The sequence below is a fragment of the Anomalospiza imberbis genome, chromosome 1 (assembly GCF_031753505.1).
Source record: "Anomalospiza imberbis isolate Cuckoo-Finch-1a 21T00152 chromosome 1, ASM3175350v1, whole genome shotgun sequence".
Lineage (NCBI taxonomy): Eukaryota > Metazoa > Chordata > Aves > Passeriformes > Viduidae > Anomalospiza > Anomalospiza imberbis.
This window is the reverse complement of record NC_089681.1, coordinates 108,046,261-108,073,029: the sequence shown is the minus strand read 5'-3', so window position 1 is coordinate 108,073,029 and position 26,769 is coordinate 108,046,261. Positions and strand designations below refer to the sequence as shown.

The 26,769-nt window shown below is 42.3% G+C and overlaps 1 protein-coding gene across 2 annotated transcripts in view; it reads right to left on the bottom strand.

Moving 5' to 3' along the window:
* Window positions 1-13,035, bottom strand: part of TMC2 (transmembrane channel like 2) — a 28,665-nt gene extending 15,630 nt beyond the window's left edge. Inside the window, exons 1-9 of one of the 2 annotated variants that reach the window (XM_068204801.1) lie at window positions 12,347-13,035; window positions 11,454-11,606; window positions 9,165-9,255; window positions 8,146-8,227; window positions 7,752-7,858; window positions 5,828-5,926; window positions 2,557-2,699; window positions 957-1,104; window positions 336-524 (exon numbers count right to left, since the gene is read on the bottom strand). In XM_068204801.1, the coding sequence (XP_068060902.1) occupies window positions 336-524; window positions 957-1,104; window positions 2,557-2,699; window positions 5,828-5,926; window positions 7,752-7,858; window positions 8,146-8,227; window positions 9,165-9,255; window positions 11,454-11,545 (951 nt within the window). In that variant the 5' untranslated portion in view covers window positions 11,546-11,606; window positions 12,347-13,035. Of the gene's footprint in view, window positions 1-335; window positions 525-956; window positions 1,105-2,556; window positions 2,700-5,827; window positions 5,927-7,751; window positions 7,859-8,145; window positions 8,228-9,164; window positions 10,645-11,453; window positions 11,607-12,346 lie in introns of those variants that run through there. The other variant, XM_068204799.1, reaches the window with a different exon arrangement.
* Window positions 13,036-26,769: the final 13,734 nt, after the last annotated feature.

The following is a 26,769-nucleotide window of genomic DNA, read 5'->3' as shown; positions in this document are numbered from 1 at the left end:
GAATTTTCTAATACAATAGAGTTTGTAAACGTTATTATGCAACTTGATTCTTAAGATGGTGATTGGTGTTGGAAGTGCTGAAAAGCCATTGACTTTTCTAGTGATTTATTATAAGAGTATTTTCCTTTCTCTGCAGCAGTTGTTAATTTGCCCTAGGAAATTTCAGTGAGATCAATGTGCATTGCAGCTACAACAAGAGCAAAGGTACTGAAGGGGACTCCTGGGCCCTGATAGGGGATCTCCCTGCCTTGGATGCTGTCCTCAACCTGGCAATTAATTTGCTGATGTCCACAGCAAATTATCCCAGCAGAAAGCTGGAAGCAAAGTTTCCTTACCTCATTTCTTTCATACCACCCAACATTTTGCATTTTGGAAAACGTCTGGGAGCGTTTCACCACAAAATAAATGAGATAGCCACTCCCACACAAGCAGCATATGATGAGGACATTGGCCAAAACCCGCAGGAACCTCCTCAGGTGGATATTCTCATCCTTGTTGCTTTCTTGCTCATCTACAATAGACTCCTGAAAAAAATGGGAGGAGTGCTTAAGAAATTGGGATGGATATCTTGCACCACAAAGCATAAGGCAACATCACAAGGTTTTTCACCCTATGAAATGCAATCTTCTGCTATTCTGGCTATATCCAACTTGGTAGTTTTGGTTAAATTCAAACTAAGCTCCATAGAGATATCCTGGTTTGACTGAAAGATATCAAATGGCGAAGAGCCTGAGATATCCCAGGAGAACTTCACTCTAAATTACTACAAATTCTTTCAAAGGCCAAAAAAAGGGAGTTAGAGGAAGGGGGTCACAGAAGCTGGAGCTACCATCAATCAGCACCATGCCCTGTTCCTTTGGAGAGATGCTGAGTGGGTATCCAGATTTCCCTTTAAATCTCTGCCATTGGTAAATGCTGGAAATCTCCAGGAGCAGGCAGAGGACAGTTAGGTTTACCTTGAAGCTGGTGGTGATGGATGCAAACTTGTTGTCAGCTGTCTCTGGGTTGCCAATGAGGTAGTCCCAGCTGGTGAACATTTTCCAGCTGAAAATGAAGTTGTCATCATCCCCATCTGCCGTGCTTTCGTTGGCATTGTGAGCCATCCTGCGTAAGGATGTGTGCAGTGACAAGGTCAGACAGTGTTCCACAGAGCCACCATGTACCCTTCAGCTTTGCAAAGCTTGGGTAAGATGGAGTGGGGCAACCATTCTTGGAGCTTGGGAATGACTAAAATGTGCCATTGGACTTTAGGTCTAAGGAGGACTGAACTGTCAACTGTCAGGGCTACGTAGGCCTTCTATTAAAAATAGCGATGCAGAAAAAAACTAGCATAGGTGATTAAGGAGATTAAGGATTGCTTTATCCAGCTGGTGCCTGAAGAAAGTCTGTTTATGGTGCTTCTGGGTCCTAGGCTGCAGTATATGGTTATGTCTACCTTTAGTTAGTTAAATTTAGTCAAAACCCCCATGTCCCATCCAGTACCCACTGCAGCACAAAGGTTTAGTGAGACTTCACTTGCTGTACAATGCTGGAGCCAAAGAGCTTGCAGGAAGCCATGCAGGGAGAGAGAAAGGATTATTCTTGTTAATCAGCATAGGAGCAGATATGGCTTCTGCTGTTTCTTCTTTATTATTTGATCCCTGAAATCCTTCTGTAAGTCCCCCTAGAGTTTCTAACACTAGTCCCTCAAGGAAGTCAAGACAACAGATGCTGCAATTTCATGGCAAATGTACAGCAAATCCCCATGTCCCACTCCAGCCAAAGGCTCAAGTAGCTCTTTCTGCTGCACAGCAATATGGCCTGTTTCAGGAAGTGATACAAATCCAAGGGCTTATCCTTTCTTCCAAAGAAAGGAAGAACTTTTCATGGCACGTCCTTCAGGCAGAGATGAGGAGCTTATTTTTTTATTTTTAACTTTGCAGAGACCATTACAGCACTGACAAGTGCTTTGGCTGCATCCTCAGTGTCCTGAGGATGCTGTGGGAGCCTCACTGAGGCTGGGGACAGTGCACAAGAGACACAGAAATTGTGGCCACTTTTAAACTCCACTGATTCATTTAGGGTCTCAACAAACACAGTCTGGTAGCACTTGGCTCTTTTCTGCAACCCTTGCACTGTGTGTGGGACCCATGCTGTCTTTCAGGAAAGTTTATTTTGCAATGAAAGCATGCAAAAGGAACCTTTGAAATTTGCTACAAGTAAAATCCTCCTTCAATTACAAAATCTACCTGTTTGGTGGCCCTGTGGTAATGTTGGAGGAAAGGTTAAAGAGATCTGGAGAGGAGGAGAAGGAAGAAGATGGCTGGAGTAGGAAGGGTTCAGAATAGTGTACATGAGTGCACCTATGAAGCAGGGGAGTGCCCAGGTCCCCTCTGCCCACCAGAGCCAGGGTGCTGGATGGGAAGGCTGAGTGCATGAAAACAGCAGGCACATGCTCCCCTTTCCCCACATTCCTCCACCCTGGCTGGACCAAGTCTGGGTGCCCAGGGAGGGGAACCCAGCTGTCAGACACATCTGGGTGGATTTTGCAGAGGGCACAATGTCGACTGCACTTACGATCTTATAACAACCATCAGGCTGTAGCCAAATACGCTGATCCCAACCATGAAATATGCCATTGGCAGCCTGTATTTCAACCAGCCAATTGTCCTCTGGTTGTTGTAGTAGCCATAAAAGAGCGCTGAGTATTTGATGTAGCCCTGGAGGTAAAGCAAAAGAAATCCTGTATTAGCCGTGCAGCTTCTTTTCTGCAGGAAAGGGGTTTCTAGAGAAAACTGAAAATTTAAAACAAGGAAAATCAACTTGGAAAAGTTTTTAGGGTCTCATTCTTGTCTGTTTGCTGCCTTGGTACCTTTGAGAGCCATATTCTTAAGAGTATATCTTCCTAAGAGTGGTAAGATGAGGGAGACCATGTTAGAGGATAGTGGCTTAAAACTAAAATGTGGTTTGGATTCATCGCTGTTTCATTCCTCCTAGAAAAACATCCTTATTGCTCTTTGTGCCTGTAGCCCACCTGCTTCTCTAAGCCAATAATCAAACACTCAGATCTTGTATAAAAGCTGTAGCAAAGGGCCTTCCTACCATGATATGAAACTTTTCATTTCAGGTAGGAGGCAGCTGATGCTCAGTGCCTTGCAGATTTAGTTCATTTTACTTGTTGCCATCTGCAGAGCAAATATAACTAAAGAGTGAAATAAAAGCATTACTTTCCTGTGGAAAACAGAGCTCAGACACAATATCAACCATGTTATCTCAAGTAGATCTATTTTTTGCTGTGCAATCTGTTAGGTGTTCAACAAGCGTGCAGATCACCTAATTCGCATTAGCAATCTCTCCCTGGTTTTCTGTCATATCTCATCCAAGTTGATGTGTATCACTGCACATTGTACTTCTCTATTTTTTGCCCTTTGTCTTTCAGCTCCTAAGTTAAGAGTACTTAAACAGTCTGGCCATGATAGTTGAGCAAGCTCCCCTGTGATCAAGCCTTTGGAAGGACATACCTTGAAGCTTGTATCAGAGCCTGAGTAATGGATCTTGTCTAGAGACATTGAAGGGTTTACATATAAAGGGGCTTCTGGAGGCTGTCTAGCCAAGCCTCCTGCTCAAAGCAGAGCCAAGTGCAAAAGGAAGTGCTGTGGCTCAGGGCTATGTGTCCAGCTGAGCTTTGACAGTCTCCAAGGGCAGAGCTCCCACAACCTTTCTGGGCCTTTCTTCCAACTTTGACAACCTTTACTTGATCAATCAAACTAAGCTCTCCCAAAAACTCTTGACTTTTTATCCCTAACCTAATAAAAAGCTTTGGTACCCCCAGGTGCCATGGAAGCTGCATTTTTGCCCTGCACAGAGCACTGTGCCACAAGTCCAGGACCATTCTGGGGAGGTGTGGTGGAAGAAAGCCTTGTAAGATATAATGTCCCTGGAAGGCGCTAGTGAAGTTTGCTTCTCAAGATGTAATTCCAAACCTTTGTCTTCTTGATTCATCAGATGCCAGGGACTGAAAAATTAGTTTCTCTGCTCACATCATCCAGTATGTTCTTTAAACTCCATTTCTGAGACATGGTGTCTGCTGTCCAAGTGAGATTTATTCCTTTCTACTCCTCTAGAAATCTGTGATATGACCTCCTTCCTGCCAAAGCATACATTTCCCCAGCTCCTCTCTCCTGAAAGGTATTTTTCAGGGTAACGGTATTGACTCTTCATTTATGCCTACTCTGATTTATATTTCTGCCCTGCACCTCTCCTGTGGAGCATCTGGAATAAGCTTATATTCATTTTCAAAGGGCAAACCTCTGCACAGGGCTTCATTTGACATCTCCTGGCTGCAGAGGGTGTTGGTGTACTGTGTTGCCCTGTAATTGGAGATGTTTCTTGAGCTTGAATGATGGCTCCCTGATGTCAGACGGGAAGGGAATGGGCACTGGATGGGAACCTGTACAGCAGAGGGTTTCAGAGGACCAACACCTCAGTGACGGCAGGAGACTGGCAGGTCATGGGAGAAAGCATTTCCTGGAAGCATACAGCCTCATCCAGAGACAAGTTTCCTTTCTGATAGGTCTATTTCTTATGGTCTCCCAGAGAAAATCAGCAGCTGCATTTAATCAACACTCCTTCAGATTTTTTTGTTTGTTTTAGGGGTTTTATTTTGCTTTTTATTCTTCTAGCTTAACGAGTTTAAATGCTACCTCTTGTATTTTTACAGTGCACTGCTCAAATGAGTTTTTCATTCCTTACACTGCTAGTAAAAATGTCCCTAATTCACTTCTGAATTCTGGATTCTAGCAGTGAGGGAAAGTGCAGGGAGAGGAAGAGTTGAAAGAATCCTCAGCAGATTATGGGGGGTAAATGAAGGCCTGGCCCTGGCAGGTTCCTCGAGACCAGTATTTGAAGACTTATTAATAGATTAGTTTAAATTATCTGGTTTATAACAAGGTAGCTTGTTTGGTTGTTGTTTGGTTGTTTTTTATGTGGTTGTTTTTGGTGGTTTTTTTTTTTTTTTGTTTTTTTTTTTTTTTAAGCTAAGGAAATTGCAAAGGGGTTTAATACAGAAGGATTGTAGACTGTGGTCCCATGCTTCTAGCATGTGGGTCAGTGCTGACAAGCACTGAAAAAATATTTCCAGAAGTAACTGTTTAGAAAGTCAGATCCCAAGGTTACATCCACAAGTCTTCACCCCCTGCACATACCTCTTCTTGGGCTGTCACCAAAAAGCACTTAATCCTTTTGGCTTAAATTTTCAAAGTAACAGGGGTGGGAGGTGAATTGCTATTGCAGGCAAGCACCCAGAAATGGTTGGAAACTTGGGATTTTCTTTTGGGTGCAAGTCCTAAACTTTGGTTTGCACTTCAGGCTCATGTAAATATTTCAGGGAAACAGGGAGGGCATGGACATGGGGAGCAACCCCCTTCCCAATCACTTTCAGTGGTCTGGCAACGTGCTCCCTGCTTGTGAAGGGAGTCTGCAGCTTGAAGTCTCTGTCTGGCTGCCTGGTTTGGAGCAGCTCCAGCCTCTCACCTGGGCGCTTGGTGCCTTTCCAGTTGGAAGCAAAATGGCTTTTGTGTCTGCACACATGATGTATGCTAGGCAGCACGTTTGTATATTGAAGTGGTTCAAATCCATATGTAGGTGTCTGCACGTGGACATGCTGTTTTGGGCAGAAATCTCAGCATCCACAATGATTTTGTTGCAACAAAAGGCTTTCCACACTTCTGGAAGAAACCAGCTCTGCTGGTTTATCTTGGAACAAAATCGTCCTTGTAGCACCACTAACTTCTGAGGGGTTTTAGGAGGTATTCATATGAACTTTTATGATTGACACTTGTGTGCTTACCTCAAAATCCCAAAGAACTGAAAAATCCATAGCTGTTGCTTGTTCAGCCCGGGGTACAGTTTTCCTTGGCAAACTCCCATATGGCATTCCCATCAGGACCTGGAGAATGTTAATAACAGTGATGCATGTATGCTATAAAACACCAAAGAATTTTTAACAGGGTTTTTTTTTTCTTAATGAGTCTGTTTTGGTTTGCTTTTGGTTGGTTTTCCTTTTCTGATGATTTTGATATATATTTTATTTATTAATGCTAGAGCAGCAGTTTTAAAAAACTGCTTAGCATTAATTTAATTTATAATTATTTAGTATTAATTATATCTATTAATATTTAGTACTAAGTATATTTATTAATGTACAGTATTAAATTTATTGTTAATCCTTAGTATTAATTTCATGCAAATAACCACAAGACTTCCCTTTCCCTGGACATATCCATTGCACAGGAAATATTATTTGAGAAATTGTATCCTCAATGAACACCTGCAGTTGAAATGTCCTTAGTTTAGCAAAGAGTTCTTTGCTTGAACTTCATGGGTCTAATGCAGTAAAGGGATTAACTTCATCTATTTATGCAGACTTACTCCTCTGAGACAAGTCAAGAGCACTGGGTCAAGCTTGCAATATAATTTGTATTTTTCAGTCCTGAATTGAAAGACATTCTCAAGGTGAGGTAAAGGGCAATTAGGTTTGGGAAAAAAAAAATGTATGACAAAAAGATGCAAAGAACAGTTTTCATGGCACAGCCTGTCCTCATGGCACCATGCAAAGCAGGTCTTACAGCTGGAGCAGCAGTAGAAGTCCAGACAGAGAATGCCAAGGGCCATGGAGAATTATTATATTTACCAGCTGACTGCTGCCAGTACCAAAATATCTCATTAGCATTCATAGCCTAGAAAGGTCCTAGCCTATCATCTATCACTTATTTTTTAGGGCTATCTAATTACACTCAAAATAATTTATGATTAAATGTTTATTGCCCAGCTACTCTCCATATCGTAACAGCTCAGTAGGCAGTGAGTAACAGTGTGCACACTTCAGAGAGGAGAGCTCCTGCCATATGCATAGTTCCTAACCAAACACATTTGTATTGTTCAGTGCTAATGGTTATGTCTCCTCGTCCTGGGGGGAAACTGAGCTTTCCCTTTCCATAGTGTGAGCAAGCACATTAAGGAGAACAAAAGCACGGTCCTCAGGAGACATTCTGCAGTGCATTTTTGCTCCATAAAATTCTGCATTGAACAGAACAGATGCCTCTGTCTGTGGATTGCACAGCCTTTAAATACTGAACTGAGTAATTTAGCCAGAGCTGTAATGGCTACATTAAAAAATTCTTCAATAAACGATCATATAAAGTTGGCTGTGAGATCCTTTTCATTCTCCATGAAGAGTGAGAAATAGAAAAACTAAAATAAAACAATTGCTTGTGAATCATATGAATTGGAAGTACAAAAAAGGGTTATTTCCCAAGCAAGTGTTAGTTGGCAAAGTGCGGGGAAATTGTCCATTCCCCGAGAGACTGTGCCATGGCTGCTGCCCCATGGCCATGCCCCCCAGAGGGCCCAAAACAGAGGGTACTTAATTATTTTCAGAGCACAATCCATTTCCTGTGGCTCATGCAGACCAAATCTTGTGCCTTGGATTGGAATGTCATGTTCTTCACTTTAGTCAAAATGTAAAACTAGCCTTGAATCAAATTGCTGAGCCCCTGTTTCAGCTGCTGGATGGGCAGGATCTTTGATAGCATTTTATGTCTCCTGAGGTCAACACGACTTCTGCTCCTGTGTCAGTAACTCTTTGTAAATAATTGTCCTCAGGCATTTCATTTTTCTAAAGTGATGCCTGTTATCAGGCATTTGTCCTGTCAATGTCATGTTTGTGTCAAGCAAAGAGCAAGATGTTACTGAAAGGAGAATGAAGCACTTACCTCTGGAATTATAACCAGTCCAAATATTAACCCAAAAAGGACAAGATTTACTCCATACATCCACCGCAGAAATATGAAGTAGGAAGCAACAGAGGAGCCGAAATGACCTTAAAGCAGAAGACATTTCAAGGTTAGGAGTTTAGGAGGGTTAAACTGTCCTCAGCAACCCTTTACCCTCAGGTCTCCCCAAGACATTTCCCATGAGCCTCCCAACAGTCCCCACAACTGCTGGAGAGAGCAACACCTGGAGTTGACAGGGGTGTGTGCTCCTTGTTTGGCACTGATGCCCAGGGTGAGTGGAGACTGTGGACCAGGAAGCTGGAACATTGTTTATATGAAGACAAGGCTATCTTAGGAAATGTCCCACTGCCACCACACAGCAACTTCAACTTACTCTCCACTTCCTTTATCTTCATCTCCCAGGGTATGCACTGAGTTTTAAAATTTTCAAAGTCTCTCTTAAATTTCACCCATTTCTGAAACAAGACAACATTGCAGTGAGCAGAGAGGTGTGAAGAGGGGGTCTGCTCCAAAGCAGGGCTTTCTAATATCAGAGTTTGGTAGCATGGTTAGGTGTGGGTGTAAAGTCCATAGTAGGAACTCTAGTCTGGATCTTATTTTTTGGACTACTTCAGAAACTCCCTTCAACCAAAAATCCCCCCCCCCCCCCCCTCCACCTCCCAAGTGTTCACATTTATGATTTGAGTTTCAAGAGTTTTAACCTTTCCAGGCTTTTGGAAAGCTGCAGTTGTGCTATGGGTTGATCAGATTATATAGAGGTGGGAAATTCAGATCTGCCTCTGGATTGAAAGAATTGGTTAAGGACAAACTCTATTTAAAGCAACATTTAGTTTGATGAAACACTGAGCTTGAATCTTTCCTCACAAGGCCAGCAGCTAAACTCCCATTGATTTCATAATCTCAGGTCTGCCTCTGTTTTGCACTTCACAATATAACCTCCATGACAACATGCAACTTGGCTACCAACTTCACTCTCAAAACACACCCATCATTCTCCCTCTTATCTCTTCATCACTGTAGAAGATGAAATTTTACAGGACTAGGGGTAAGGCAAAAGTTTGGCAGGGCCTCTTTCCCCTTTAGGGGTATCTTTTCTCACATATCAAGGTTTTGGAGATCGCAGCTAGAAAGCCATGGTTTTCTCTGCTCCTGTAAACTCTCCCTTGCTTCAGGAAAGGTCACAATGAGGTTCAGGTTGGGGTGAATTTCCCCCTGTTCTTTCTGCGATAGTTGTAGATTTGAAGCCAGCTAGTATTTTTTTGAATGTGGGCAGGAGTTTTTATTCTGACTTCCTTGTGCCTCTTTCACCAAAGGGAGGTAAATAAACCTAAAAATGTGCTGAATACATAACTGAGTATCCAAGCCTTTCACTGACATCACTGTAGCACTTACCTTCGCCATCATCATCTTATATGCATACAACTTTTTGCCCTTTCCTTTTCCCAGTGCTCCTTCAAACTTCTCTACAAAATCTTGTGCCTCCCTAATTGGGATATAAACAAGCAGGTTATTAAAACAGCAGAGGGGTCTTAGCTTTTCATCCCTGCCTGCACCAGTGGGATAAGGAACCGTGCTCATAGGAAGGTGGGGACTTGGTGTCTCTCCCCACCTGCTCTCTGCTGATCAGTTGCTGTGCCATGTAGAGCTCAGACACCCACCCAGGATTAGCTGTTAGGTCCCCAAAACACTCCCATTCATATAGAAATGTTTTATTTTAGCTTTAAGTATTGTTAGTACCCCAAATCTTGCTCCACACTTCTCCCTGGGTGCAAACTAAAAGCTTGCCCATTTCTCTCACTGCAGAGCTCTCTCAGCCTGCACGCCTGTTATAATTTCTCCTGGTGCATTGGTCAGGGAGAAAATAACATTGCCTAGTGAAATAAACTCCAAGAGGATGCCAAGTTTCATTTTATGAGCACCTCCCAGGATAAATATCAGAGATGTGCAAACAGCCCAAGGGGATAATCTCAGTGCCAGAGGAATGAGTGTACGCTAGTCAGAAATAAAATCAAGCTGCAAATTGAAACTAGTTTTACACTAGGATATCTAAGGGAAATACAGAGAAAATAGTCGAGGTAGATGCTGTTATGCTGAATATGCTGAGCTTGTGAATAAAATTATATTGTATATTGGCATTGCCAATGAAAAGAGATTAAATTTCAGGAGCTGGGAGGTTTTATGTCATCCTAAGCCTGTGGGAAAGATGGACTTTCACTTGGTATAAATAGTTGGCTAAGTCAGCCTGTAACCTTGGAAAAATCACCTGTGACTTCATTTGCAAACCTAAAGTGAGATTTCTAAGTCTTGAACATATTGTTTCGCTCTCTTTGTGTTTTACACCCCTCATCTGTGCAATGGGGCTAATAATTTTTTCTCTCAGGGTTGAGTTCATGCAACCAAAAATATCTAATGAATGTACAGTGTGCTGAGAGTTTTTCTGGAGACCCCTGCACAAGCAGTGCAACAGTTTTGTTTAGGTTCATTAGTAGGTAGTGATGATTGCTGTAGCTCAGAAATAAGATGAAAGTATGGAAGTACATTGTCAAACATGATCCTAAGTAGAAATCCTACTCCACAGGGAAAAAAAATGCATCAGAAATAACTCTGCTTTGCTCATTTTTTTTTAGTTTTCTTACAGAAATTTGGAATTTTAGGGCCATAAGAATTTATTTTTTATGAGTTCAGGCTCATAGCACAGCTGTGAGGTGGAAAAGTTACTTTAGCACAATTTCCCTGTTATAGACCTTTACCCAGATTTTCTAAAGTAATTGGTACAGTTCATAATTCCTGATTTTATTGGAAGATGGAACAGGTCTTGGCCTTCAGGACATAAAAGAGAGAAGCAAAGACACATGGTGGCTGCCAGCTTTCATAGTCCCTGCAGTTCTGCACAACCTCTCAGCAAACATGGAGCAGGGACATCACCACTCGCTGTGGGGCTGTGTAATGGTTTAACATAGCTTGGTTTTTAGTTAAAAAAAATGTATGTGTGCTTTGCAATGCTGTTTTGAAATCTCTCCTGGTAGAAAGGGGTTTCAGAGGTTCCTTAAGCAGTAGAGCTGGGAGCTGAATCATTGCCCTGACAGGGGAATGTTTTATTATGAGCCATTCCCTGTCAGCCTATGGGTTTTGATTTCCCTGGTCTGCTCTGCCCCACTGTCCAGCACTATGGGGTCTCTGCTGCTGCCTGAGCTGTTCCCACTTTCATCAGGGGCTGTGTGGCAGATTTATCTTTGCTCCATAAACCTCTGAAAATAATACAGCCTTTTTTCCAAGAAGCCCCATCTCAGGACTGTGCACTGACACGGCACTATGCTGCTCTGATTTCTGTCTGACAAAAGACATGAATAAGCAAGCCAGGGTACGGAGTTTGCTTTAACAAGTAGCCTGACTGTAGTGAGTCATTTGGTTTTAAATATGAGGGTAGAATGTCCTGGCCATGCGTATCAGTTGAACAGATTTGCACTTTGTCTGTTCTTTGGTTACAGAGGCTGAAAATCAGATTGCACATTTTAACTCTGATCATTTGAACCAGGTAGCCTGGCCAGGTTCTGCAGGTCACTTTTTCTGATACTGTGGTATTACACCAGCAGCTAATATGTCATTTCAAGGAAAGGCAAAGTGCATCTGACAAAAGTCAGCAGAGACCCCAGGAGTGGGGGTTCCCATTTTGATGGGTACCTGAGCACCGAGAGCTTCTTCATCATCCTCCAGGGCTTGTTCCTCATGGTGGAAATCAGTTTTTTCTTTTGCTCCACCTGCTCCTTCAGCATCGCGAGCTCTTCCTCTGACAGTGACTCTTCATCAGATGAGTTGGAGGAAGCAGAAGAAGTACTGGAAGACACACAAAATAAAGGACACAGAAAAACTCATAGGTGTTAGAGGGAAGGCCTTGCTTGGGGTAGGCAGACTGCTGCTGGCCCTGGGGATTCCACTTCGATGTGGACACAGTGCCTCAATATCCCCTGGCTCAGTGCGATTCCAGTTCCCATTGTACTCAAAGCAGGGCTGTTTCCAGCCACGATAATGAGAAGCTGTTTGTGCCCTGCTACAATTCACTCAATGTTGTGCTTTGGGCCACATTTTAGCTATAGAACATTGCCTACAGCTACCAGGGCTACAGCTGGCTCCGGAAAAATGGTTTTCATGCCTTCATAACAAAATTGGAGATATGGGGAGAAGTTGAAGGTTGGGACAAGCAAGATCTGGAAGAGGAAGAGACTTGAAAACACAAGGGATCCATTTTAACTGGAAAGTTTCCATAGACCAATCAAAAAAAAAGGTCTCAATGACCAAATTTCTCAAGGTACCTTCTTTAGGGGTGCTTTTCTACCCCGGGCTGTAGGTACTAAGAGTCCACTACATGCGTAGACCTGATCCTGGTTAAAAATGGTAATGACTTGGAAACAGTTTTGTTTTGTGGCATTTTACACTGTTTTCCACTGTGTCTCTTTAAGGAGAACAGAAACTTATTTGCAGTCTATTGGTTTTGCCATTGTGATCCATATGCCACTGGCATGTCAGTATTGCTGCCAAGCTGAACAAGGCACCATAGTCAGGGATTGTTTAATTACCTGTTTTTCCTGCCTTTCTTCTGTTTATTCTCCCCCTCCTTCCCTCTCTTGGTTGTTTTCTTTTCTTTGTTTTCTGATTCCTTTTGATCTTTGTTAGGAGCCGTTTTGCCTCTGTCTTTCTGCTGACTTCCTTCCTCTCTTGCCTTTTTTCCATCTCTGTATTTCCTTTGGTAATTTGTTCTCCTAGAAGCTCTGTTTTGTTGGCTGCCATTGTCTTCCTCTTTGCTCTCATCTTCTTCGTCTTCTTTTTCTTCTTTGTCTTTCTCTTGCTTTTTGCTTTGAAGTCTGCTTGCTCTGCCAGTTTCCCTGAGGGGTCGTTTGTTAGTTTTCTTGTCCTTTACTTCATCTTCTGCAAGTGATAAAAAGCAATTACATTGGGAAAACCATGCTGGCAGAATAAAGATTCATGAGAAAAGAATGGGCAGCCAGGACACCTGATGCAAACCTTGGCAAATTCAAAGAGCAGGTGCCTGTTGATCTCAATGGGTTTGGTGTTATGCCCTGTCCAAGAACCAGGTGGAACTCTTTGGCTGTGCAACTCCCGTTTAAGACATCGGGATTTAGCACATCAGTGACTTACATGTGACCATAAGAGAATTGGAAATTAGTTACAAATGCAAACGCCCATCCATCAGACAGCACAGACAGATATCTCCCTGACCTGTAAACACACCAGAACAAAGGAAACAGAAATTGCAGTCTGTTACACAATGCATAGTTTGCTTGTTGATGCGATGTCCTTGAAAGATGTTTACTTTTCAAGGCTGGAAATGGAGTTCTTCTATTTATAGAGGGAAAAGGCACAGCACAGGCAGTATCCAGTTTTCTTTCTCTTAGTTTTCTTTTATATTGGATAGTCTCTATTTAGAGAAGAAAAAGACCAGATAGTCTCTGAGGCACATTTCATTCTTACTGGCGTTGCAAACTAAAAACCTCCTCTTTTCAGTAGTCAGAAATGCTTCCAGCTTAAAGAATTGAAGTGGAGCATGATTTAATTGCAGAATTTTATGGAAAAAATTTTCAAAAGCCCCTGTCTCTCCATCTCTTTTACTACCAAATCTATTAAAATTAATAGTAAGTTTTCCAGAGCATTTGGGCCTCTTATTTTCCAAAATTTCAGGATGGTAAAAGTAGAGTTGGAGATATTGTAATGGAAGAAGAAAATTATGATGGAATGGAATCCAGAGTGTAAAATGAGAAGCCTAAAAGGTGAGAAAAATAGAAGCAAAAAAGAATTTGAGTATTTGCATTTTTGGTTTGGTGAAAAACCTGAAACAATTGACAAGCAAATAGTTTCTGGGTTTTAGTGGTAAAAAATTAGTAGGTAGTGGTTGACAGATTTGACAATGGGAATGAGAAGGAGCTTCCAATTAATTTCTCAGGAGCCATTATGCGGATTTCAGTTACTATGTAATGCTCCATCTAAACTGAATTTTGGTCAATCAACTAGATCAAAGGACCACCTGCTCTGTTTTAGAAAATGTTCATTTTGGACAGCCAATGATCGAGGGTTTTTTTTATTTGCAACCTCTCAAGTATTAGGTTAAATATGAAGCATTAATTTGTTACCTTTATCTTACTGCCTCTTTTGCCTACATAGAAAAGGTGGATATGATTAAAAACCAAAAAATATAAGTTCCAGTAGTTTTCTGTTTACTTTCTCAAATTCTGTAAGTAATGCAGACACAGTTGTGAACTGTTTTTGCAGTAACAGCTACATTTTGTATCACCTATCCAGTGCTGTTATGGTCTTAGCTCTCTCACCTTAGATATACCATACCTGCAGAGTTAAATGTGGTTTTAGTCTTGTCACAGGCTTTTCCCGATTTCCCTCACAGTCATAAGTCTCCCTTCAATCCATTTTCATCATTATCTTCTTGAGGCCATGACTGATGAAGATCTCAGTGTATTATGGTCTAAGCAAGCATTACAGGGAGGGCAAGCAGGATTTCAGTACAGTGCAAAGCAGCCCCAGTCCTGCACAGGGGGGTGCTTTACTGCACTGCCTGATTTACTAGGGGCTGACTCCCAAGGGATGTGGGCTCTGACAGCCTCTGACTCTGGGAACATGGGTAAAAAAGGACAGACTGCTTAAGAATGGAGGTTTACATATCACTGTTAAACCTTAAGGGAAAAATCTGCTTGCTTGCAAGTAGCTCATGAAAGAGTTTGTGTTGTAGAGCAAGTCGTAAGTCAGAGAGAAAAAGAGAAGGTATCACCTCTTGTATTTCAAACAGGACCACATTTGTTAATCTCTACATTACCTTCACTCTCTGTGTCAGTTTCCACTTCTCCATCAAACTCTATTCCGGCTGCAAAAGAAAGAACGAAGAGTAATTGCATTTGTTGCTGGAATTTACACGTGATGCTTGACACAGCTAACCCTGAAGTTCCAGCTGAGCTTGGCAGAATTTCCCTTATTGATTATACATTATATTCTTTCCCTACAGCGATGCTCTTAATATTTACTTTAGTCTGGCAGATTGATAAAAGTCCCCTGCCCAAGCAAACTGAAATGTTATGATCTTTGAGAGATGCAAAATGGTGTGCTCAGGAAACCCCAAGAGGTTTAGTCAAGTATTTGGCAGCATGCAAATTGAAATGATCTCACAGTGATACCAACCATCTTCCAGGATGACCTGTAGAGAACTTTTCTTTTTCTTCCCCATGGCAGCCTCCTGTCTATTGCCCAGACACCGGAGCTGCTATGCTGCACACATACCCCAGTCATACACAGGTTACTCCCTCTTCCAGTGCCCATGTGCTTGTCTCCTTGGCATTGCAGACAGATGGGCACGACCAGCCGTCAGTGACCTCTTGCTCGTGAGCCATGAGGACAGGGAGGGGTGGGAGAGGAAGGGAAAACCTAGGCTCTGCCTCAGCCTACCCAAACACTTTCCCTTCTTCTCCCTTCTCCCTGTGAAAAAAGCACCTGTTGGCATTACATTGCATTTCATTATTTATACATGAAGGAAAGCCCTTTGGTGGGTACTTGGTGGTGTCGTATGAAACACAGGCACAAGTCACGTCTGGTTCTGACATAAGCATGTGGCTGGAGGCTTTCAAAGGATCAATTTTCTTAATGCCATATTCTTTACTGACCTGCGACAATCTGTGTAACCCCGTTAGTCATTCTCCTGCATCTTATTAAGTCTCTCAGCCAGTGCCCCTTGGGACAAAGCTCTGGGTCACCTTTTGTCCTCTATGCCTGTCCCTTGGAGGGGACTCATGAGCTAATAGATGCAGCAAAGAGTCAGGAGTCAGGATACCAGGATCTCTCTTTCCTTTGCTGCTCTATTCTGTGTGACCTTTGCATACTCATTGCACTTGCTGGTAAAATAGGATAGATTTTCCTTCTAGGTGCTCTGAGGCTTAATTAATTAATGTGAGACCCTCATTTTGAAGGTCCTTTAGAACCACAAAGTATTGTATTGCATTCTGCAGCTTGCAGTTTTTCAGTGGGCCAAGAATAGGTTTGTCTGAGTGATGCCCAGAGTAAAACCTGCACTGTCTGCCTCAGCAGTAGCCTCCACAGAGAGCACCCAAGGGTGCATTCCCAGTCTGGGGTTTCTCTTGGTGTCCCAAAAGGAGAGCTTACCCTCACACCATCTATGAAACATACTGCAGACCCCTGGCTTGCACAGGCGTCCCTCGGGGACCTGGCATAATGACTTTTTTCCAAAGATTAACAGGATGAATGTTAATTCCTTCCTTCTCTCTCAAAAGAGATGACTGTTGCAGAGATCATCTTGAGGCTGTTACCTCCATTGACATGTGCTGATGACTCCTGCTTTGGATCAGGTGTAGTGACTGAGGAGGTGCCAGCCTGAACCTCTCTCCACTGCTTTTTCTCATTGGATTTGGGTCCAGGGGCACCTTTCAAATACTTTAAGTCAAATCCCATGGATTGTTTGATCTATGCTTGATTTTAGCTCAGCTCTCCTGAGCTAAATACATAATGTATGATATATGCCCATACATTATTAACAGTTCTAACCCTACAAGTTCATTGCACAAGTTCATTTTCACTGTGTGTTCCCCACAGCAGTGGGCTTGACTGGGTCTGAAGATAGGGATAGTGCCTTTTGAAGGTCTTCCCAGTGAATGAGTTTCACCTGTAACTCTATATGTTGATGTGGTTTGTTTCCAATGTGAACGCTAGGTCATTGAATTAATACTGCTCCAGGAAAAAAAGGAGAAATTCCCAGCTGCTGGAGGCAACTGGAACAGATATTCTGCAAGATACTTCAGTTGCCTCAGTCCTAAGCATCTCTATCCCAAACAGAAGATCTAGGGGCCTTCTAGTTAAATGGAGACCAAGTTTCTGAAGAATCATGTGGCAGGAGGCAAAAGGGCTGTGGATGCTCATCACACCCCAACCTCCACCCCCCAGGACTGTACTCAGTGATAGCACTGTTTCCGCCTCAGGAATGACAGAATGGTTTGGGCAAGAACTGACCTTTAAAGGCCATCTGTTCCAACTCCACTGCAGTGAGCAGGGACATCTTCATGTAGACCAGGTTGCTAATAGCCCTGTCCAAACTGACCTTGAATGTTTCCAGGGATAAGACATCCACCACCTCTCTTGGCAACCTGTGCCACTGTTTTACCACCCTTGTTGTCAAAAAACTTTGTACCTAATCCAAATGGACCCTCTTTTAGTTTAAAACCATTACCCCTTGTCCTTTCATGGACCTTACCCCTTCTTTCCCACCAAGGCATGCTCAGATGCTTTTTGCATGCTCAAGGTATGTTCATGCGGGCATCTCATTGGCAGAGTTGAGCGTCCTGGTTTTTACTCCACCACAGAGTTGGTGATTCACCCATGATCTGCACTGCAGCTGGGACAGCTGCAGGCTCCAAAGCTGCTTGTGCCACTTGGCATGCCCATAGGTAGCAAGTACATGATTTTGAAAAGTGATGGGGACTGCAAGTTCATTTTCTACCAAAATGTGTGGCCAGGTAATACCTCTGTCTCCTGCCCTGAGACGAAACACCTCCTCTTTGATTTTACAGTCTGTTCACAGCAGTGGGGGCAAGGTGTGGTGTTTCCACAGCAGCCACGGGAGCCCTGGGCACCCCTTGCCACATGGGGGGATAAGAGTGCCCTGCACTCCCCTCACAGAGGGAGTGACAGCTGAGGGGTGCCAGCATATGGAACAGAGCAGGAATGGGGTCTGTTTCACATCGTTCCCGTGAAGCAACAGGTCAGTATGGATGAGCATAATTGCAATAAGCTCTGCTTGGCTGTTGCTTTGCTCCCCTGTACCTACACTGCCAAAGGTAGTAGGACCAGCCATGATAAAACTGTGCTGTTACAGGCTGGGTGGCAGCATTTCACTCTCACGTAGGTAGGGACCTTTATCTTTCACACTTCTGGCTCCATTGGACTCCCTCCCATGGAAAGGAGAGAGTTACATAATGCCTGGTAATTATTTCCTAATTAAGAGTATTATTAAAGCATCTGCCCAAGGACTTACCCCTAAGGAGAAATCCCTACATTACCTTTCCAACTCAGCCTGTGGTGCAACAGACCCTTTGCATATGATAGGCTGTTCCCTTTGCCTTAGAGTCTTAAGAAAAATAAATAATCTTCTCCGTCTGATGCTGTCTGACTCCTCTGGAAGTGATGGTCCCATGAGGCTGATGTGCAGCCACACAAGCATGATGAGAAACCTTTGAATCTTGATTTCTTGTAGTACATGTCCTTAGGAGAACATGTGGCAGACTTGCAGAGCCACCGTCACTTTTTGGGTGGGCCAGGCAGTGCTAGAGGCTGTGATGCAGAGGAAGGCTGGCCAGAAGAGACTGGGGAGGAGAGGAGTGGGATTCAGTGTAACAAAGTGGCATCACCTAAGATGAGACCAAGAAAAAGTTCAAAATGCTTAGGTTGTCTTGCCAGGCTTGTTTACCTTGTTTTTTGGTAAGTGCAGAGAGATCTGCAATTTCCCCCCAGAATCAGGCTGGTGGAGATCTTGCTGTACTTCTGGGCTGGTTTTGCCTGTGTGATTCTCTGCTTGTAGTTTGTGGACACTGAATACCATTGGTCAAAAAAAAAAATTTAAAGGAAAAAATATATTGCAACATGAAATTATTCATGGAGAAAATCCTTACGGCTGAATATTCTACAAAATGCTGTGTGTGAAGTAAGAAGAGTGTACTTCACGTTCTTTTGACATCCATCTTTGATGGTAGAAGGTGCTCTGTTAAAGGAAAAATATACACAAAAATTTTACAATGACACCCCAGCATGGCAGGCCTGGGAGAGCATCAAGACACCTCATGGGCTGCGAGGGAGGTGGCCCATGAGGATTTTCCGTGTCTGTATATGTCCATCAAACAGGTGACAGACCCAAGCAGGGCCCACCAGGACTTGCGTAACCATACAATGAATGGGGAGTTCACCGGCAGTGCTTCAGCGCCAAGCACGCCACCATCCTCAGCTCATGAGCCTGATTTTCCTAAGAGGATCAAGTGTCTTGCAGGGCTTAGGATTTCTTAGGATTGGGGGGAGGAGATTAGTGGATGAGTCTTTTACCTCTTGAGTTATTCCACACAAGGTGTGAATAAGTAATGCACAGCCATGAATCCAGCTATTACTTATGTAAATATCATGTGTATGCAGTTTATGGAGTTGTAGCACAAATATTTTTTACTGTGTTACTTAGTATTTTTCTCCTCACACTGGTGATGACTAACTATATAATTTGGCAGTTCTGAGTTTTAGCATACAAGGACATTGGGTGTCTCACACACGTCCAAGTGTTAAATAAAAAACAGTTGTGTTATGGAGAGAGGGTAACCGAATCCTGGAAGCACATACAACATACTTGTAAATGCTTAATGAGCTAGTGTTTCTCCCTTTCTTGCTTTCTGATTAACATAGGGCTTTAGCTAATTAATCCATGGATTACATTTATTCAATATTCATCTCATCTATAAGTAATCTTTACTTGAGAGGATTTTCGAGCAATAACAATAATACCCGACCTGTGTCTGCATATTTTGATTAGGACCTAAAACTTGTGAATTGCTGGAGCCAACTTTAACAATGTATCTGAGAGAGACATTTAAAAGTGAGAGACCATTTCCAAACACTTACTTGCTTCTGTTGAACTGTTAAAGAAAACAATTCATTTTAAAAACCCAAACCAACCATAATCATATTTCCCAGAATCTCTCAGGCATGCTTCATAAAACTGGATTCAACTCCAACCTGACTTTTGACCATGTCTGAGTTTAACTTTGCAAAAACAAATTTCTTACAAAGCCATGAAAATCCACCAGGGGCTACATGCTAACCTGAGCATCTATCTATGCAGAGGTCATCCTTGCCCTCACGTGATCTCTGCAATGCTGTATTTTATTCTGTATTTTGGTACCGGGATCTGAAGTGCACTCAGACAGAGCAGCATGGAAATGCTCAGGAAGTGAGGACTCACCTGCAGCATTGACTGCAAACATGTGGAAAGAGAGTCTCATTATCTTAAAATAATCTGGGAAAGAAATTTCTCAGCTCTTTGCAGACTTTGAAAATAACTCTCTGGCTCCCATAGAGAATGGTAGGTCTGGACTGTGTCTGAAGGCAGTAAAATGATGCCAAATACATGCATCTTTGTTCAGGGTGGGCATTAGTTACTTATAAAGATGACGAAGTCCTACTGGAAGAAGTTGTACAAGATAAATCTTGTGGTGTTGGGGATGCTCAAGTCAGTGCCTTGGCCCCTGAAAATGAGCTTTATCCGTGTAATCCCAGCCCAGAGTGGGGAGCACAAGGTCCTCAGAGACGTAACTATTGCTTTTTTATTACTTTCCTGTTGTTATTTCATAACCTCAAGGCACAGCCAGGAGTTTGCTGTGAAGGAACACAAGCTCTGTTAGCCATTAGCCTCTTTTGGCTGAAGAACTGCCACAGAACTGCTAATTCAGGTGCCCTGTTAGGAAGAACTAAAGCAAAACAGGGGGAGGATGTGCACTGGCAGGTCCTGGAGGTGTGCCGGCTCAGAGAGATATCTTGGAATGTCAGATCAATCACAGGACAGAGCCTCTCAGTCTTCCATAGTCTTCCACTGATTCTTGTCATGTAGGAACCAGTAAATTTTTTTTTTCCCAAATGTGCTTATATCACCTAGCTGTATAGGATTAGAGCCCCCCATTTGCAGCAGCCTTGTGGGAAACCCTGCAGTTATTAAGATCCCAGATTAATGCAAAACACAAGCCAATATCTGCCAGCTCACTGCCATCTTCCCCTACTCCATGTCTCATGTTCAGCACATGCTTGGAGTCATCCTGGATCCAGGTGAGCTTGTCTGTGCTCTCCAAACACAACATAAAAGTGTTTAAGAGTGGTGCTAGTCAGACGATGTGTGTTGCTGCTGTATCATCTCTCCTCATTGCTGACATTTTTGGGGACAGGCTTTGAGGAGAACAGGTTCATCCAAAAAACTGTGTGAATCACGGTCCTTTGAACCTGGCACTGCACGAGCAACTAAGCAGCACTGGAAAAGCTGTTCTGATTTCTAGCCAGATATAGACACCCCTACCCATGTCCCACACTCCTTTTAGGGAATGGAGGCAACACAACATATTTGCCAACGCATTACTCCATTTATGCAGAGTAAATGAAATCCAAAAATTAAGTTCTTGTGAAGTTTCCAAGGATGAGAAAAGTATTAAAACAACAATCTAGATGAATCTAAAGCATGAGTCAACACTCTCATGCAGGACTTAAATGGAGAATGATTATGTCATATAGGATTTATATGAAAATACTTGTGGTTTAGAGAACATATGTGCAAAACTAGAAGAGAGCATGTTTTTTGCAAAGATTCTGAGGTAGGAGTTTTTTTTGGAGGAACATTTTTTCTGGACTCCTGTTCCACCTTTTACTCCTGCTGTTCTGGAGGAAAATTACAGTGTGGTCCCCTCAGCTTTGTAGGAGGTCCCTGAAAGGGCATAAAGGAAGGTCACAGTGTAAGAAGATCAGAAGAACACCCTTCACAGGAGTTGAACATTTTTTGTTGACTCTTGTTCAGCCCCTCTAGACACAGGTTGCTTCTGCTGGATTTCCCCTTCTTTTGTTCAGGGTCTGAGAGGATTTCTGTGGGAAAAAAAAAAAACCACACTTTTTCTAGAATCTCTTTGCCTGAAAAGCAACTAGTTTCTTTTTCTTTTATTTAGAAATCAGAGAGAAAGCTGCCTGACAATCTGGCCATGGCAGGAAGATCTTGCATGCTTTAACCTCTTTTTAAAAGCTCTCAGAGAAGCTCTGCTTTCATGTGCATCAGCCAAACCCTCTGCTGCTATGAACTCTTAAAGCTTTAGTGACTTCCATGAGGATTTGCCAAGTCACACCAGCTGTGGGTTTGTGCTAAATAGCCCTAGGGCTCCTGCTGGATCATAGGCTCCGAGATGCCCAGGATTTTGAGGGGTGTCCATGTAATGCTTTTCTGGAGTCAGATGGTCCCTGTGAAGGTTACTGCTTGTGTCAGAAAAGAAGAGGTAACAGGGTGACTGGAAGTCAGAACTAGTATCTCTGTTTAAATGATATCAAGGCCCTGTACATGGTTGATTTATACCGGATGAAAAAGTCCAAACCCACAGGATTTTGTGCCATTGTTGGAAAGATAAAGCCATATTAATGAAACATGTTGGATTACTTTTTTATTAGGTTTTCCAGATAAGTTTTTAAAAAGAATAAATTGCAGCATCATGGTGGAGGACAGAAGTCACATACATGAAAGCTAGCTGAGACAAAAGAGGATGAATTTGTTTGAGGAAGAGACTGCAATGATCTGGCATCCTAAGGGATTCTTTTAGTACATTAATACCATGCTATATACCTTCTTCCTCCTTTTCCTCGTGTCGGTGTGATGAACAGTTGTGATGAACAGATACTGCCCACAAGAGCTGTATCCCTCCTCTGCCCCTGTGAGAGTGGGATTGCCTGTGCCATGCTCCCGGTGTATCCTCAGCAGTGACGTGCGAGCAAAATGAGTTTCAGCCCACGGACGGCTTCTGCCCAGGCAGGGAGAGGCGAGACGAGGTCTCAAGGGAAGGGAGCGCATTTCAGGCGGATGGCGTCCGTCTTGTGCAGGATGGGCTCGGGAGGAGCAGGAGGGGCAGAAGCGGGTGGCCGCAGGCTGTGGCTGAGTGATGCTGCACGCAGCTGAGGTGAGGGAGCCCAGCTGGGTGCAATGGGACCTCCCTCTTGTGGCAACCCCTCTGCACAGCAAATTCTTCCTTTCAGCTGCTTTACCGCCTCTTCGGGCACAGGCAGCACACTGGATAAACGAATGGGGGCTCGCCCTGTGTGAAACTGCTGTTTCTTCTTTTTCCTCGCACGCTAACAAGCCAAAGGACTTCCTACATCAGCCTGATCTGAATTAACGTCTGAAATTATTATCTTCTGCTCTCTTGGGCAGAATTGGAGCTACAGCTCCAAAAAGCAGAAAAGAAGTAAAGGAGAGGGACTTGAGGGCTTAAACTTCCATTTATCCCAAATGACTGACTTGCTAGGTCATTTGTAATATTAATTTCATATTGTGTAAGTCCTTAATAGAAGACTTTATCTATTTATCTATTCTATCTTTTTTCTTTGAAGTACTATTATTAAATACCTTGCCATTGAAGGATCTGTTTTCTTTCTTTTTTCCCTATTTTTATAAATTAGTGTTTTCTGTACTTAACAAAACAGAGATGGGGTTGGAATTCCCACTTTATTAACAAAAGCAGGTGAGAAAAATCTCTTAGGACTATTAACCTGAAGAGTTTTCAAAATTTTTATTTATCACAAATATCTTTAGGAAGAGCCCCAAACTAGTGGGGGAGGGACTGGAAGAAAATAAACTTGTTATTTCCCAGCAGGGTGGTTTGATGAAGCATCCATCACAGCTGAGCTCAGCAAGTCATCCAGCCTGCACAGGAGGGCTGAGCCTGGGATCTGAGGTCAGTAATTCGGCTCAATAATACAGAAGTATTTAGATATATGGGGGTAAGGCTGTACAGGCGTGTGAGCAGCTAAGTAATTCACCTGACTGCAGCCCTGCCATGTAAATACTTTATGTTAGCCGTGGTTTCAGGAACTTGGTCAGTCTGATTCTCTGATGGCACACAAGGCCAGAAATTATACCCTTTTGATTTCTGGTGTAAGTCTAGTGATGCTGGAAAGATCTGTTTTAGAGGTACCAGAAGTCCTTGTTGAAGAAAAATTCTGGGCTGTCTCTCTAAATTAGCCAAATTTTCTTTTATGATGTCTCATTTTTAAATGTGCTACCAATACACTTAAGTATCAAATCTTAAGGCAACAGGCCAGAATGTCTTCAGAAACATCTTGATTCTCATTCATAAAAAAATATTCCTTAAATTCATTGGAAACATTTTTTCTTTGATCTCATGAACAAATTAAATTTTCAATAAGTAGCAAAGGAAGAAAACACCAACAAATTACATGCTTTTAAAATGTTAATTACTTCCATGCTTATTATTAAAAATGATTGTGTATTATTAAATAGTAACTAAGAAAAATATCACTATAAAGGTCTGCCCTTTCCTAGCCTGGAGTATGTGACAGATATAATTGGCTTATGAGAAGCTATTGTTTTTATCTGGGGTTTATTTAAACTCACTGAGTATCTGCTGGTGCATTTATTCCCTTTAGATGGTTTGTGATGAAGCTCCCTTTGTTTAGAGAAGTAAGAAGAGGGTAATTTGTTACTATTATTAATAATATGTGTGAGTGCCTATATATTTGTGATCATGGGTTTTTGTGTGTGTTTATGTGCTGAAACTTCATGGCTATGGCTATATAGAGTGTATATAGTAATTAATATAACGTGTAATGTTAAACATTTCTGCATGCCTCTCCTCCTGTACGGCCATGGCTTCATGTTCATATTCTTTTGAGCTGACAAATTTACATTGCCTTCACCTTCTGGAGGATTCAGGTTTTGAGTTGGGTGAATCAAGTGTTAAAACTAAACTTGAGCTGTTATGGATGAGGTTTCCAGTCTCACAATGAAACTGGATTTTTTGCAAAGCTTTAAAATAAATAATGAATGCAGGTGTGTGCACACAACCTTTTCCATCATCTTGGTCTGTGTTGCTGTTTGGGGCAATTCATGACCTTCTGGAAGCTGAAACAGTCTGGCTTTAGGCTGGGAAAACAGTTCCTGGCAAACTCCCAAGAAACATTTTGTTGTTCACTGGGCAGATCAGCCTGAATGTTATTGCTGAGCCACTGCTGCTAAACTTGGCTTATCTGGTAGTGTAACAAGGGGAAATTCAGCCTGATGCTTTAAATTTTCTCAACTACATAGTCACTGGCTCAGTTTTTTGGGTGTTTCTCTGATCAGAGACTTTTATTACAGAATTTGTTAAGTCACCCTTGAGTGAGATTGAGATCAGGTGAACTACACTGACATGAAGATCCAAATGAGAAGGTTTGAAAGATAGGTTATTTAAACAAGAAAAAACCCTGTTGATTAAACTATTAATCTTGTGTGTGGAGTGCAGAGAATGGATTTTGGTTTTTATTTTTGCTTTAACTGCATTGGCCTGCTCCAGAGGCAATTTGTTAGCAAGTGCTCATTTACAGTGTCACTACATAGTCATGCTTTTGCCTTAATAACCTGCCTTCTGGTTTGTAGTTGCTTGCTATGACTGCAGGACTCTTTGTCAAAATCTGTATTAACTTACTGTAGCCATTGAAGAGAGAGATCAAACTGTAGCTATCAAGACCAAATGGACAAAGTCCTAAGAAACCTAGTCTGAACTCCTCTTGGACCCTGTTTGGAACAAGAGGTTGAACTTGAGACATCCCGAGGTGTCCTTTCAGCCTGAACGACCTAACTTTAAAATATCATGCACATGTGAGCTAATGGGAACTGTTCTGTAGGGCATGAAGGAGGGGTTGCTAATCTAAACTATATAATCTAAACCTTTCCTTTGGGCTAGAGTTCTTAATCCCTCCTTTTCTTTGCAAAAAGGATGCTAGGGTTCTGTCTGTGTAACAGAGAGAAATGCTGATTACACCTGCTGTTTCCAGCTTGAAACCTATTCCTACTTCCCCAGAGCACCAGACTGTTTGTTTTCTTTGGCTTTATAGGAATTTGAAGTTTTCTCTTAACCTCATGCATTTATGAATATGAAAAAGATGTGAAAGGCCCTCATTTTGACCTGCAAAACTCAGAATCCTTCTGGGGTTTGCCTAAAACTCAAATTTTTATCCTGTTAAGTTATGCTAAAAGAATTTTCAGTGTGTGGCAATTTAAGTTACCAGAATACTGCTGCTTATATATGTTGCTTTTCTATAGAGAAATATCAGCAAAATTTGCTGCAGGAGAAATCTAGATTTATTCTTGTTTTGTTACAGGGGAAACGCCTGCTGGGTGTTAAACTAGGAGTTCCAGAAGGTTAATAAAGTCTTCAGCTTTGGTCTTCTAATTCCCAGATTTGTTCTTTACCCACATTTACTTGCAGGTTTTGTATCTCATACCCACATTTACTTGCAGGTTTTGTATCTCACTTTTGGTTTCATGAACATGTGTTCCTCCTGCTAGAGATTTCTAAGTAGGACCAAATTCCCGTTTTATTGAACTACAATTCCTAAAGCTATTATTAAGGCCGGGGTGAGAATGCAAACTAGGCAGAGCAAAAATTTCATTTGGAAACACCTATATTATCAGTGTCTGACCATGGCAAAAGAGGTATCTGGAGAAGTGAATGTGGAAGCATCATCTCGGGACCAGGAGCTCCACTGACTCTGAAACAGAGTAAAGTTTAACAAGGTAGAAAATCCATTTAAATTTAAGTAAAATGTACTGTGTAGTAACTTACTAACATAAGTAGAATATGCTGTTTAGTCTATTAGCTATGCTGTGCTTGTAAAATCATCCCAACCAAGAAAAAAGTATGTATTCTCCAAGGTAAAGAAATAAGAGGGGCCCCTTGAACACTGAAACGACCTAAACCAAAACTAAGTCTACAAGAAATGAACAAAGAGATTAGAGAGTTCCCTGTACAAAGGGCCAACTGTAAATTGTAATGCAAAATCAGCAGAATAAATATACATAAACTTGTTGTGAGATCCTATGTATATGTAAATTGTAAAGGGTAATAAAAAGAGTCCGGAATCCTCAAAAGACACACATACCCATTAAAGAGAAAACCCTAGAGTGTGTCCAGCACTGAAAATACATACCAAAATCTTACAAATCTATCAAAATTGTAAAGTTTTTATTTTTCACCACAATTCAACTCCCAGCACCTTTTTGAGGGGCAGCATCTTCTGTGAGAACAGTGCTGACCAAAAGGAGATGTTATGGTAGAGTGAACTAAAAATGCAAATGCCTCAGGCATGTTGTCACTCCTGACTGTATCCTGGGTGGGTTGAGTGCAGGGGCAGATGAGTAACAGCCAACAGA